The 15,451-nt window shown below is 33.3% G+C and overlaps 2 protein-coding genes across 2 annotated transcripts; one reads left to right on the top strand and one right to left on the bottom strand.

Moving 5' to 3' along the window:
• The first annotated feature begins 670 nt into the window (after positions 1-670).
• On the top strand, positions 671-8,750 carry LOC134686567 (beta-1,4-N-acetylgalactosaminyltransferase bre-4-like). The gene is made up of 7 exons (XM_063546238.1): positions 671-914; positions 1,924-2,156; positions 4,121-4,308; positions 5,652-5,774; positions 7,095-7,199; positions 8,240-8,378; positions 8,733-8,750. The coding sequence occupies exons 1-7, from the start codon at positions 671-673 to the stop codon at positions 8,748-8,750; spliced, it is 1,050 nt and encodes a 349-aa protein (XP_063402308.1).
• On the bottom strand, positions 8,712-13,430 carry LOC134685993 (uncharacterized). The gene is made up of 2 exons (XM_063545699.1): positions 9,521-13,430; positions 8,712-8,961 (listed from the first exon to the last, which is right to left on the bottom strand). The coding sequence occupies exons 1-2, from the start codon at positions 13,249-13,251 to the stop codon at positions 8,940-8,942; spliced, it is 3,753 nt and encodes a 1,250-aa protein (XP_063401769.1). The 5' UTR covers positions 13,252-13,430; the 3' UTR covers positions 8,712-8,939.
• Between the last annotated feature and the right edge of the window lie 2,021 nt (positions 13,431-15,451).

Genomic DNA, 15,451 nt, shown 5'->3' with positions numbered 1-15,451 from the left:
ATTTCTTCATTTACTATAATTCGAAGGACGATTTTTTATGGACATTAACTTAATCGGCCATATGTTTTCCCCAGCTGCTTTAATCATCGTGCATACATCTGCTCCATGTCTTGTTTGATAAATTATTGTATAATCAATTGTCTATTTTTCAGTTTTTCGTAAAAAGACACTGAGAAAAAAACTTTTAAGAAGTATTCGTATACAGTTTATGTCTATTTTTTCAGTTTTTCGGAAATGGACAGAAAGAGTACCTTTTGAATTTATCAACACGTGTTTATTGCAACAAACCTGTGAAATATATAAATATATATATATTATAGATTTTACTTATAATCGAAAAGAAGATACTTCTAACCACCGTATATTTCTATTACCAATGAAAATCGACATTGAATAGACGAACTAATATAAAGGTTCATATATTTCTTGACCGATGTGAACAAGCAACAACTCAATTTCAACCTATGCTCAATATTTAAGGAAAGAATCGAGAAAAAAATATTGCAAACGTCGTAAAGTGACCACACGTATAATTTAAATGGAATACGGGATGCGAATGGTCGTCATTGCACGAAAGGATCTTCTAAGGTTTATGTTTTTATTGTTATTGTTTCTCATAACGATTCAGATGGCATTCAATTTGTCCGTTCAACAGGCATCTTTCACAATTATGTCAAAATGGGTACAAGTATCGGACCAGTTGTACTCGAGTTCGTCTCGCCTAGCACAATTGCAACCATCAATATTAAGAATACCAAAGGGTTCTCAAAGTGCTCCTTCATCTCATATAGAACAGTCAACAAAGTCAGTGATAAAATCAGATAACAACGTGACTTATGTGTGCAGTAAAAATGTATCAAATGTGACCGGTGAAGATTGTTTGCCGTTGTGTCCAGTAATTTCAGATAAATTAGGTAAGTGGCGTTAAAGGAAAAATTGGCAATAATCAGGCCCCTCGTGTGAATATCCAAGTCATTAATTACATAATCACAAAGTTTTTGTCAATATTATCAAATAATTATCATTTTTTTTTTTAAACAAGAACATCTAATAATCATCGGATAAAAGTTTTCATCCAATCCCCCATAAAAATCAAGTGGTAGCTCCCTAAACCTACGTGGATTGTTATTTAACTCGGACAAAGGCAGCTAATACGCGAAACCATAAAATAGCATATTAAACAGGGTTAACTGATAAATGGACTAATGTTTAAGTCAACATTACAATTTAACACTGACAGCAGGAATCACAGGTCTATATTATTGTCTTACTGTTTTGATATTTTGACTTTTTTGTTTTTTGAGAAATACTATGCTTAACCATACATGTCGTGACCATGCATTTTTATTAAGTCAGGCGCCTGCATGTAGTTCAGTGTTTTTTTTATGTTGATGTGAATCAGCAGTATTTCTCGTTTTTCTTTGTGTTTTATGCCCCATTTATGAGCAGTATGTTTTCTGGTCTGTGCGTCTCTGTTCGTTCGTTCGTCCCACTTCAGGTTAAAGTTTTTGGTCGAGGTAGTTTTTGATGAAGTTGAAGTCCAATCAACTTGAAAACTGGTACACATTGTACCCTATGATATGATATTTCTAATTTCAATGTCAAATTAGAGATTTTACCCCATTTTAACGGTCCATCAAACATAAAAAATTATAATGCGGATGGCGGGCATCTCTGTACTGGGGACACATTCTTGTTTTATATAGATAAGATCGATTGTTTAAATGTTAAAACTGTTTTTACTAGTCATTTTGGGGACAATTAATGCTTACTGTTCGGTGTAAGCAAAAACTCCAGGTTGAAGGTCGTATACTTTGACCTATACTTATGTAACCGTTATTGGACATTGAGGAGAGTTACGTCATTGTCACCCATACCATATCGTTTTTTATCTACAACATTTCCTTCTCATTTATTTTCCAGTTGGCGATTTAGCATCTTATATCGACTCCCCAACATATTATGACCTAGACAAACTGTATCCTTGGGTTCGAGATGGAGGGAGGGGAAAACCGTCTTACTGTTACCCGCGCCATCGTGTTGCCATCATCATTCCATACAGGAACAGGGATAGTCATCTACGGACATTTTTATATAATATTCATCCCATGCTTATTAGACAGGAGTTGGATTATGGAATTTATGTCGTAGAACAGGTATGCAATGATAACATAAATGTTGGAAGTCTATTGTATATGTGTGCATGTCTTAGTTGTTTTTACATCGCGATGACCTTGAGGGCATTCCGATGTATTGCTATCGGCTAGATTTTTATTACGTAACTTTCGTTTTTGGTTTGTAACCGATCTATAAACATATTATACAAAAGCATCCCATGCTTTATAGACATAAGTTGGATTATGAAATTTATTTCGTAGAACAGGTTCTACATGTAGTATACAAAGATACCATAAATGTTGAAGTCTACTGTATACTTGTGCATGTTTTAATAGTTGTTTTTATATCGCAAGGACCGTGATTTTCATTACGTAACTGTCGTTTTGGGTTTGTAACCGATCTATTAACATGATTAAAACGCGCACATAAACGAGTGAAAAAAAGCGTTTCTGATCGGTTTTTATGTAAAAATACATCTCTTCAATGAATGCTGATAAAAGTATTTGTTTAGAACATAAATTAATAGTATGAAAATGTTTTGTCGTTAACTTAGACATATATATGTATACACAACTCGTCTAAACATTAGCCCAACAATGTTATATCTGTAAATTTGCTTTCGCAAAGTTTTGTTCTTCCCTCACGGGGATTCGACCGCATGCTACTGAGATATTGTTAAACCAAATCGCTTGCATCCGAGACAAGTGCTTTTGACCATCCACAATAACTTGCGGTTATCCTATGTTCAGTACTTCAGTACTTTGATTAAATATGCAGTGTTGCTTGATGAGGGAAAAGTTTCACACGTTTTTTTTTTGTTTTTTTTTGGGGGGGGGGGGTTAAGGTAGTGATAGAAACGAAGGATTGGTTTAATTGTTTGTTGCTTAACGTCCAGTGGCAAATACTACATGCATACTTAGGACAAGCACAAATTAACAATAAATACAAGGGATGTCAAAGAATCTGAATTCCAATACTCGAGTACTTGTTGAAATAAAATGTATAGATTTTTGTTCGGAGGACGTAATTTTTTTATAGCCAAATTATATTATCATGACATCGCTTCACATCTTAACGTAAGTCATGGGTAATATTGCAGAACTCAAACTGTAGGTCTACAACATATAACTTGATCCTTGGTTATGTGTTCCGCTCCTCATTTTATTTGCCAATTGCACAGGATCTAGAATAACTGACCACCGTTTCTAAAAATGATATTGCATGATAGCATTTTTTTTTAGTTGTTCATGTAACAAATCAGAAACCTGGCAATAAAATCATTCGATATGTGAAAGTAAAGTGTAAATTAATAGTCAATCTGTATCATCTGTTCCAAAGGGATATAACGACTTTTCCCATAATTTATCAAACAAGTATTGAACTTCAAATTTATCTTATATATACAAAACGATATATAATTATAGATTAAAGAATTATTATAGTAAAGTTTAAAATAAACATTTAATGTACATCTCATACCAATCAGGAGTACAAAAAAACTCTTGATTAGCAATTAAAGGTAAGTTTACAGTTTATGAGTTATTGATCCACCAAAAAGTTGATCTGTGAAATATTAGAAAAAAAATATTGCAATGTAATATAAGAAAGAAGATGTGGTATGATTGCCAATGAGACAACTATCCACCAAAGACCAAAATGACACAAACATTAACAGTTATAGGTCAACATACGGCCTTCAACAATGAGCAAATCCCATACCGCGTATAGTCAGCTATAAAAGGCCCCAATAAGACAATGTAAAACAATTCAAGCGAGAAAACTAACGGCCTTATTCATGTAAAAAATGAACGAAAAACAATTATGTAACACATAAAAAACGACAACCACTGAATTGCAGGCTCCTGACTTGGGACAGGCACATACATAAATTTTTGCACAACAAATTATTTAAAAAAAAACTAATAATTTGATTCACACAAAATATCGATAGTTTAAAAATGTTAACCCACAATCATATCTTTATACATGTGTAACGTTTCAGACTGGAAGTTCTAGATTTAACCGTGCCATGCTGATGAATATTGGATATGCAGAAGCAATGAAGATACACGATTATCAATGTTTTGTCTTCCATGATGTGGACTTAATTCCAGAAAACGATAAAAATATTTACAACTGTCCAAAACAACCAAGACATATGTCAGTTGCAATAGATAAATTCAAATACCGGTAAGAATTATGAGGTACATCACTGTACAGTTATATGGGCGTATACTGTACAGTTATATAGGCGTATATATATACTGTACAGATATATAGGCGTATACTGTACAGATATATAGGCGTATACTGTACCGTTATATAGGCGTATACTGTACAGTTTTATGGGAAGCCTTCTCTGAAACACATTTGCAGTTAGATTTATTCCCACTTCAGTGTGAACACGAAAAGAAATAAATGACGAATGTGTTTATAATACACAGATGCTGCCCACGCTTCAATATATAATATATATATATATATAACGCTATAAAGGGACATAACTCAATAACTGTAAAAGTGACGCTACACAAATTTGCACTTCAAGTTGGTCTGTTATAATTAGCATTGTTTCGTACATTTAGTTGAGACAACGGCAACAAAATTCAGCAATTTTAAAAGGAGCTTAACTCTTGAGCGGTAAACGTGACGACACCAAAGTTCAGATTTTGATCTGTGTTTTGTGGTAATAAGCAATGTATAACATTTGATTGAAGTAAGAGAACAGAAACGTAATTTTCAGCAATTCAGTTTCCATTTGTAAAGGGCATAACTCTCGAATGGTAAAAATATCGCGACCTTAATTCAAACTTGATCAGTGTTTTTTAGTAATAAGCATTGTGTTTAAGTTTCAAAACAAATCGTTGAGGCAAATTAAAGTAAGAGAACGGAAACCAATATTGCATGTGACGTACGTATATATGTACAGACGGACAAGGGTAAACATGAATGCACCCTGTGCTACGGCGGGGCATACAAACTAGATATGGAAAATGCACCCTTTCTTGTTCTGCCATATGCATTTGTTCCTAACATTTCAGATTTGACAAACAGTGATGTTGGCATACAACTTGAAATTGTTATGTTATGTTGTGACACAAAATTAATGATGCCCCTGGGTTTCCAAAAGAAGCCCAACTGACTTTAAAAATTATGTGAGCATTTTGTGTATGAACATCCTACAAACTATTTAAAGTTTAGTTCCTCCAAAACTGTAGGAGGAGATAGCTCGACAGTGTATCCTCATCCGGACGGACACGTGTAAATTGATATGCCCTTCAACATATTTGTAAACACTAAGAATAAAGATTGATTTGTTGCTGGTTGCTTGATTTCCAGATGCAAATATTTCATGCACGTTCAGGACGAAAACAAGTTTACAATAAATACAATAGATAGGTTTGATAATAGAGGCCACCCTTGATAAATGTAATAGCGGTGAAATTTTGACTGCCATTTTTAGAGGTTCCTTCTAGGCTTTTTATCAAAGCATAAACAGTTATTATGTGATTTTAAATGTGATATATTTATAGATTGCCTTTCCCTAGAATATTTGGAGGTGTGACATCGTTAACAGTGGAACAATTCCAAAAAGTCAACGGGTTTCCGAATAGATATTTTGGCTGGGGAGGTGAGGACGATGATATGTGGAAAAGGTAAGGAGCATGCGCCGTAAAAATATAACTATCAGTACAGCATCCATTTTGTGGTAAAAAAAATTAGATTGACCTACAATTCAATATTTGGAAAATAAAAAATATCATAATCAAATGAAGCATACAGAAATAGACTCAAGGGCCAATCTGCTGAAAACCACTTGAGATAAAAAAAATCCAATCGTACTAGTACTATTTAAATCGTTCGATATGGAGAAAAATCCGTCCGTTCGAAAATCTTAAATTAAGTAGTCTTTGACCAAATGACATTTTATCTTACAATGTTGAATATTTGACTATGGACCTCAAATTTTCATGATCTCATTATTTCAGTTACCTCGTTTAGTCCTTTTTTAGCTCACCTGGCCCGAAAGGCCAGGTTAGGTTTTCCCATCACTTTGCGTCCGTCGTACGTCGTCGTCCGTCGTCGTTAACTTTTACAAAATTTTCCTCTGAAACTTTTGGGCAAAATTAAACCAAACTTGGTCACAATCATCATTGGGGTATCTTGTAAAAAAAAATATGTCCGGGGACCCGGCTAACCAACCAAGATGGCCGCCATGGCTAAAAATAGAACATAGGGGTAAAATGCAGTTTTGGGCTCATAACTCAAAAACCAAAGCATTTAGAGCAAATCTGATAAGGGGTTAAATTGTTAATCAGGTTAATATCTATTTGCCCTGAAATTTTCAGATGAATGTGACAACCCGTTGTTGGGGTTGCTGCCCCTGAATTAGTAATTTTAAGGAAATTTTGGTTATTATCTTGAATATTTTTATAGATAGAGATAAACTGTAAACAGCAATAATGTTCAGCAAAGTAAGATTTACAAATAAGTCAACATGACAGAAATGGTCAATTGACCCCCTAAGGATTTATTGTCCTTTATAGTCAATTTTCAACAATTTTCATAAAATTTGTAAATTTTTACTAATATTTTCCACTGAAACTACTTGGCCAAGTTCATTATAGATAGAGATAATTGTAATCAGCAAGAATGTTCAGTAAAGTATTAAGATGTACAAACACATCACCATCACCAAAATACCATTTTGTCATGAATCCATCTGCTTCCTTTGTTTAATAATCCTGGAAGCAAGCAATTAAAAATAAGTAAACTTCTTCTAAATGTGGACAAATCAAAGAATTTGCCTCCGAAAAAGAGTAAATGTACATAAGTTGTAAAATGAAAACTATCCATTTAGTTTTAAAAAACATATGCATCATTTTTTTTAATTTGAGGTTTCTTATGACTTTAAACGAAGAAAATAGAGACAACTCAATATTTATATTATTTTTGTTTTATTTTCTGCTTTTTAGAGTTCACAACGCTGGATATAAAGTGATCCGATATTCTGAGCAAATAGCTCGCTATAAGATGATTAAACATGGTAAGGATAAAGGAAATAAAGATAATCCTGTCAGGTAATGGAGAATTCTCTAAAATTAAATTAATTCTTTCATTTTTTTCAAGCAGGCATTTATTTCATAGTTAATTTATAATTTTATGTTACATATGACGACTTCATTAGTTTAAACATTAAACTTATTAATGAAAAATTACATGTCAATCCTAAGGTATTACAATTTTACATGAAATTCAAATATGAATTTGGAAAAAAGATTGTACAATTTCATTGTATTCCTGTAGCATATTGTTCTAAGTTCTATGTTACCATAATAATAGTAATTTGCTATATAAATGTATTAACATTTCTTTCATTAATATAAAGAGTAGTGCATCTTGTCTTTTTAACATGTGTGAGACTTTCATTAGTGAACATGCTGAGTGATGCAGAGACATATGTATATGTACCATATGTACTTATATATGTGTATATTACAGATGGACTTTTATATATTGTAAAAATATTTTTTTTTTAACTTTTTCGGTCTTTATAAAGATTTTATTTGTTCTGTAGTCTTCCCTTCTACCAAGAAATCTGTTTTGCATGCTCACGTAAAAAAATCTCGGTTTTATCAAACATTCAGACGCAATCTAAGTTTTGGTTTTTTTTTTTCGATTTAGACTTGTATGTATATTTATTAAAAAGTCGTATTTCAAATTCATTATTTCAATTGTTTGAGAAAAAAAAAAACATTTCTACTAACAAGTTTAAATTTGTATAAATCAGTGATTTTACAAAATCACTTAAACTATCATGACTTAGTGATTTAAAAAAATATCTGATTTTACAAATTCATTGTAAGATATATATATATCTCTGATTTATGGGACCATTCAATCTACCGGGCTGCCCAAAATTACTAATTGGTAAGTTCAAAACTATCGTGGTTTATAAAATGGCCTCCTAAAGCTAAAACGATAGTTACATGGTACCCTTATCTTTTTCTTGAAAGATTCTAATTCGGAGATGGGTGGTTTAAACAGCATTTTTGATTTCTGATGTTCTTTAATTTCGTAATTGTGTAAACCATCTATCAATTATGATTCTTGATTACAGGTTTAAAATGCTGAAATATAGTGACAAATATTTTAAAACGGATGGCATTAATAGGCTAACGTATAAAGTATTAAAAATAGAGTTTAATCATCTCTTCACACGAGTCCTTGTTGACATAGATGAAAAAAAAGTTATGGCGGTATGTAAAGATATTTTATTTGTATTCTTGTTTTTTGTTTAAAATGATTGAAAACAGTATCATGACAAAAAAATATAGAATCAATTTCATAACAGCGTGGACAAGACATTTCATGGCGTGCTCAGGTTATCAGTTGACACGGTCAGATTATGTGAACTTTCGTCTGTAACGCCCACTTAGCATATCTTAATTGTAACCGACATTTAAGCTGTGGGGTCGCCAAAGGTTCTAAACGCCTAAATCAAATAACACGAATAACTAGAGGAGGACTAAACATTGTTACTCCAGCGACAAAGCTCTGGTTTGTTGATCAAAATGATCACCCTTCTTGATTGACAATTCTAATTGCACTAGGAATGTGACCCATACTGAGATAAGCTGTACCTCTATTGCTGATAACATATGTAACACAAACAATATGTTTATAGTAGCAGACGATGTTTTAATAATTACATTTTCGGTTTTAAAGTGTTACACAGAAAAATAAATCACAATACAAGTCAAATTATGATAAATACACAAAGAAGGATTATGTCCACCGCATTAATTTGTTTCTCAGTTTTAATCTGTAGTCTTCAATTTTCTGAAAATAAAAAAATAACCTCTATATAGATATAAATCAAAATATTAATATTTCTAATTCAACTAATTATTGAATGGTTTCGATAATTACATTCAAATGGTAAATAGTTTAGCAAGTTTATTTAAAGTCTAAAGAAGGAGTGAAATTGTCCCTAGTTTATGGTTCCAAAATAATGAAATTTTCACATTTAACAGCTTCAATATATATCATTTATACATGTTCATATAGCAAAAGACTAATCATCATGAATTTCCTGTTTAAAAGTTCCTTTCCGATGGATTTTACATGAAGTACATCAAAAACATTTTGCCATTATTTTTACAGTGATAAAAAAACAATATTAATTACGCATCTACAATTCTTGTAATGTGGTTGGCAATTTTTTTAATATCTTTTTTTTATTCAGAATTTTTGCTTTCATTATAGTCCTTGAAAAAACCCATGCCTCCTCAAAATACAAATGCTTCATGCCTTACTATTAACTTACATTAAATATAACTCCTAATAAATAAATGAATAAATATAATATTGTAATATTTTAGACATGAAATCAAAGTACCTTGGAGTAGATTGTGTCTGTACCCTTTTGCCACTTTTCCCTTTCTGTGGTGTGTCCAGTAACCTCCGTTTTGTTGCTCTGCTCTTTTTGTTGTCTGACTGTTGGCATTGTCTCAGTTTCTCCTTGAGTGTATTTTCTTCTATTGTGATAAGTGATTTTTGATCTTGGATAAATGTGTCCGATCCCAGTTCAATCTGAATAGATCCATCGTCGAGTTTGCTTAAACAACCTTTGGAAATAAAGTTGGGTAAAGATGCCTCATGATGTCCTATTGTTTCAAAGTAATCCAGTTGACATTGTACTAATTTCCCTAATTGCTGTAAGGCTGTCTTTGGTGGCATCCAGTTTTGGGGATGTTTAAAGTCTTTATCGGGAGGTTTTATTGAAAGTTGCCGTATTTCCTCGAGTAATAGTAACTCATTTTTTAGATTTGAGGGACAATACATTCGTTTGTATAGACAGATGTACATGTTTGTGTTGAGAAGGAATCGTTTGCTTAGATGAAGTTGATGTTCGTCTCTAGACACAGTCACTAAGTTGTTGCGCAAGTCTTCATCTTTCAAGACCTCTGATAATAAACTATCATGAGAAATCCCATGAAAGTTTGGCAAAAAGTCATTACCACCCATAGACAGGACGCATGCTATAGTTAGCCCGATATCTCTGTTGTATGTTTTTTCAAAAAGTGTCAACAGTCCAGTAATGTTAAATAACTCTGGTTTCTTCTTCTGAAGTATAAGATACACAGGATATTTAAAAGTGTTGTCTTCATTCCTTGGCCAGAACTGGCTAACTGCTAATATGTGTATGACTACAGTGTCAATGTCAGCTGATGTAACATAGTTAACTACACATTTGCCGTTACCTAAGCTTTTTTGTATGTCAGCATCCAGTAACCAGTCTGCCTGGGCCATTTCAGCCTCTCCCTTTCTTTGTTTTACTTCATCTATAAATCCTTCCTTAACGTATCCGGTCTGTTTGTTATACATCACTCGTACTGGTATTGTGTACCTTGAACAGCTTTCGTCATGTTCTTTTTGGCAGTTGCATTTTGATGTATAGGCTTCGCTATCAACATTAATCTCTAAGTCAGCTTTGATCTTTAAATGTTCCATTTGTGTTGCTAAGTATCGGCTTATTAGAATTTTTCCAGCCATTGTACCAACCACTGCTTGTTTGCTAAAATTTTCTGAACTAACAATTTCTTGGTCTTCTTTTAAGTGGGATATTGTAACCTTCTCTTTCTGCTTACGTTTCTGTCTGGTGTTGGCTTTAAAGTCATTAGGTGTAAATGCATATTTTTCCTCACATATTATTATGCGCTCCAAGTTAGGAAGATAATTCAACAACTTCTTTACAATTCCATTCGAAATATAATTTAAGTATTGTTGTCCAGATGTTGCAAACACTTTGAATTTGGTTCCAGCAAATTCCACGATAGATATAACTCCAGACTGTTGTATTGCAAGTGGAAGTGTAGTGAAATCAGTAAGTATTAAGTTGTTTAGTTCCGTGTTACTACTGTCAAGTTTCGGATTTGTTGCTGTATCACTTTGCAGACATCTTTTTATAAGATTTATTAAGGCTTTCTTTACCCCTGCTGATTTGTTTGTCATATTTTTGGACCCATCAGGTTTCAAAACAGCTTGGCATGTGTTCTTGCTTGAGGACATGCAGTCAATTACTTTAGATAGTTTTTTTACTTTTGCTGTTCGCTGCTTTTCTTCCCGATCTCTGTCTGTTTTTGGTTTGTTTTTTGGTTTACATGTTGTTCTTTTGATAGTTACACTCTGATTCCTTTTTACACGGCTTATCAGCTCTTTAGGTCCATTCATATCCTCCAAGGAAGGATAATCTTCCTGTGTCAAATCCAGATATTTTTTGTCACATGCAAACCTTTTTATTAGGTATCTTCCTACATCATATGTGTTTTTATCCAGTATTACAGTTGATACTTCTGGGAGATTTGAATGGTAGATATTTCTTGGAATTAAGTCTTTTTCAGTATGAAATGCATTTTGTCTTAGCATAAGCTTAATAGTCCTTTCAATGTGTTCTTTGTCAGATGCAGACAGTTTCTTTCCTAAATATTTTGAAGCGGAAGACTTTACTGCCTTGTTATCAACTTTATCGATGTCATCATCTCCGACTGTTTGGCCACATACAATAGATTTCCTGACTGCATGAAGTTGTTTTTGTTTATCAACAGTTGACATTTTTGGCAGTAGGGTTTCAAGTGTTGATCCAGGTCGGATACACTTCTTTGCAGATCTGTGATCAATTTCCCTCAAGGTGTCCAAACCAAAATTTACGTTGCTATCATCGTAGGGCAAAGTGTACATTGATTGCTTAAAATTCTTATGAAACAATCCAGCTTGATAATGCTCCAGTAATAATCTTGAACAAAAGCCAGCATAGCTCGATGCACCATTCAAAAATGAAAATGGTAGTGATGACTTAACACTTGCTAACAACAAATTATGTCCATCTGTCCCTCCTATTCTCTCAGAGATGCCTATTGCAACTATCTCATCACAATGTATCATAATCTCATGATGCAGGCAAAATGTTGCATTCTGTTCGCATGACACCTTTATAAAATCTTCAATTTTATTTCCAAACTGGTCATCAAATGTCTGTGTGGAAGATGAACTTTCAAACAATCTCAGTAAGGTTTGAGCTTCATTGTTTGGTAAACTCTTCAAAAAAGCAATACAAAGTGTTACATGGATTGCAGTTGAAAGTCTCCATATGTTTCTTGTTGCTGTCTCAATATTTGCAATTGTTAACAGTTTAGCCCAGTCCTTTTCATTTTCGTCATCTTTCATATACTGGAGTATATGAATTAGTCCTGAATCTTTGTAAGCGGATATTAGATTTGTAATTTTTGACTTTCGTAAATGTAGAACAGGAAATTCTGGTAAAAAGGCTTGATATTTTGGGTTGCTGTCCATTAGTTTAAAGAGATTGTTAGCTATTTTGAAATCTGGTGCAAAAAGAACTCTCTCATTTGTCTTTGAAATTTCAAGTTTTAATAGAATGTCATCTAATACACTTCTTAAGACATTAATATCATCATCACGACCTGATGCAGGTGGTGGATGTCTGGTTAATATTGGCCTTGGCAAAAATATTCTAAATGGGCTGTTCCCATCACCATCACCAACAGATGTGGTCTCTACACTTTCATGGTTGTTTTCAGATTCCTCTAATTGGTTATTTTCACCACTAGATGCTTTTTCAGGACGTTGTCTATCATCACTCTCCGTTCCTTTCTGACTATCTGAGTTGTTTACAGCTCTGAGTAACATTTCAATTTCTAGGATATTTTCAGTATCATCTTCAAGTTGTAACTCATAATCTTCCAAACTAATGGTATCCGAATCACTTTCTATCATTGACAAATTTGGAGATGGCATTTCAGGTAGGCTTAACTCCCCATCACTGTCGCTTTCTCCTGTCTCATGTATGATATTTACAAGCTCTTCCTCGTCTTCATTTAAGGATAACGATTCCATACTTTTATCTACTAGCTCTTCCTCATCTTCATTTAAGGATAACGATTCCATACTTTTATCTACATCTGTCAATGGGTCAGCCTCAGCCATGTCAATACTTGTCTCTAAGGTCAGTGATTCAAATGTCTTATTCAATTCCTCCCCAGCTGCATTGGCACTGGTTATGTTTCCAGGTTTAGTTGGATCCTTGTCTATAAGATTGATAATTTCCATTTTATTCCAAATATGTCCTATTGTCCATAGCGATTCCCTTTTAAAAGTTTTGTAAATTTTCTTCTCATCATCATTAAGATCCAAAAACACAGTGTTGATATCCGTCTTTGATAATTTATCTTGGTTTTTGCATATGCAGTGTTCAGAACCATCGCAGTCCTCACCATGCCAGCTTTCTACTAAGCATGAGTCTTTAGGGATTCCTTTTATAGTCAGAGGCAAGGTACATATCTGGTTTGTCCTTGACTCCCCGGGTAGCGGATCAGTTTTAATTGTTAGATGAACTAAGTTATCCATTAACAAGGCTAAATGACATTGCTGTAATGAAACATCATGTTTGCATTCAACTGAGTCATGAACTGCTTTGTAACTAAGGGAATATTGTCTTAAGTATGTTTGGTAATAACAAAGTTCTGGATCTGAATTATACTTCAGACGTCTGTCACCTGTCCTTTGTGACTGTGTTAAGCCAACATGTGATGTAACTTCGAAAACTGATGACACATTGTGATAGTGAATAAGCAATTCATCAGTGTTAACATCTTGTGTGATACCATGGTAATGTTTATTCTTGATGTTAAACAGTGCCTCTGTTAGACAATACAATGAAGATAATTTCGAAACTTTTGTCTCATGTGTTGTATCCTTTTTTACGAAAATATTTTCAAAGAACAATCGTAACGGCAAAGGCATAAAAATTGTCCATTCCTTAGTAATGTCAAATGAATATACATTCAAAGGGTAATTTAAATGTTTCTCATACTCATTAAAACAAGCTGTGCAAAAAGTGCCATGCAAACAACTTTCTTGTGAACCTAAGCTGTCATCATTTTCATTGCCTTTTGACAGAATAGAGTGTACAATTTTGTCGTTTATTTTTATGTTCTGAATCAAATCTCTTATACAAAATCTTGGTGGGAAACCATCTGCTTTTGTTTCTATACTTCCTTCCTTTAGAAAATGCATTTCTCTGACAAATTCAAAATGTGTGCGTTGGATGTAATTTGAAAGCAAAGTCGATATGTCATGTATTATAGAAAGGTCCACATTTGCAGAAAGCTCAAGTATCAAATGAATCCCAGCTTTATGACAGCAATTCTTGCTACAACCAATGCATAAAACATTTCTAATCAACTCAATACCGAAAGAAGTCTTTACAACATTTCTTACTTCGATTTCTATTAACTCAGGTCTGTGCTTTGAATTTGCAGTTACTAATATTCCATTTAAAGTTACATCAGAGACTGCCTTTCTAGCTAAATTTGTACGTATTGCTTTTTCACACACAGGTTGTAAAGCAACAGCGCTTGCTACAGTTGTCGTACACAACTCATAAAACTTGAACTTCTTTTCTAATAAAGTTTCATATCTTGTTCCATCCCTTACTGAAGTATAGTTCTGAAAATTCCATTCAAACAATTTAATTTGATTCCACTCACTATCTGTGAATAAATCTTTATGGTTAAGTTGGATATATTCTAGCTCGGAATCTTGTATTTTAGCACTTTGCTCATTGTGATATATGATACAACTGGAAATGAGTTCTTGATAGAGGCTTAAGTTGGTTTTAGAGTCTTGTTTTTCCTTTGTCTGATTTCCTGTTGAATGACAGATAATGTCCTGACAAAGTTCCTGACAAATTTCATAATCATCGAAATGTGAAAAAAGGTATCGAAATACAGATGTTACACGAAGTTTCTTAACTCCATCATCTTCAAACAAGCCATTTTTGAATGTTGAAATTTCCCGTAGTATATTTTGTTTCTTTATTATTTTGGAATCTTGATTTGTGCGATTTTGTTTCAAAAATTGAAAGAACTTTTCAGCATCTATATTCAATCCATAGGCATCTACTTCAAATCCCAACTTATTCAAGGCAAGTACAGAAAAGTGAACCTAAGAAAAGAACAAAAAAAGGAGTGAAAACAATAAATTTTGCTTGAGTTTCCCTAATCAGGATCAACTTGGAAGAACAAATAGTAAAGAATAAAAAATGATTCCCTATTTTTGTGAACATCAAGGAAAAGTGTGTATGCTGTAAAAGCCCCCCCCCCCCCTTAAAAAAATTAAATCTATTGCAAATGTATAATCATTAAGTGCCCATAGGTTTTATATTGGTTTGTCGTTGGTAAAAGTGTAAATTGCATTTTGGCCTTGATGCACTTATAAGGCACTCACACGGTCGGTTTTAATACATGAT

The sequence above is a fragment of the Mytilus trossulus genome, chromosome 10 (genome assembly GCF_036588685.1).
Source record: "Mytilus trossulus isolate FHL-02 chromosome 10, PNRI_Mtr1.1.1.hap1, whole genome shotgun sequence".
Classification (NCBI taxonomy): Eukaryota; Metazoa; Mollusca; class Bivalvia; order Mytilida; family Mytilidae; genus Mytilus; species Mytilus trossulus.
The sequence above is the reverse complement of the archived record's forward strand: the minus strand, read 5'-3'. Positions and strand labels throughout refer to the sequence as shown.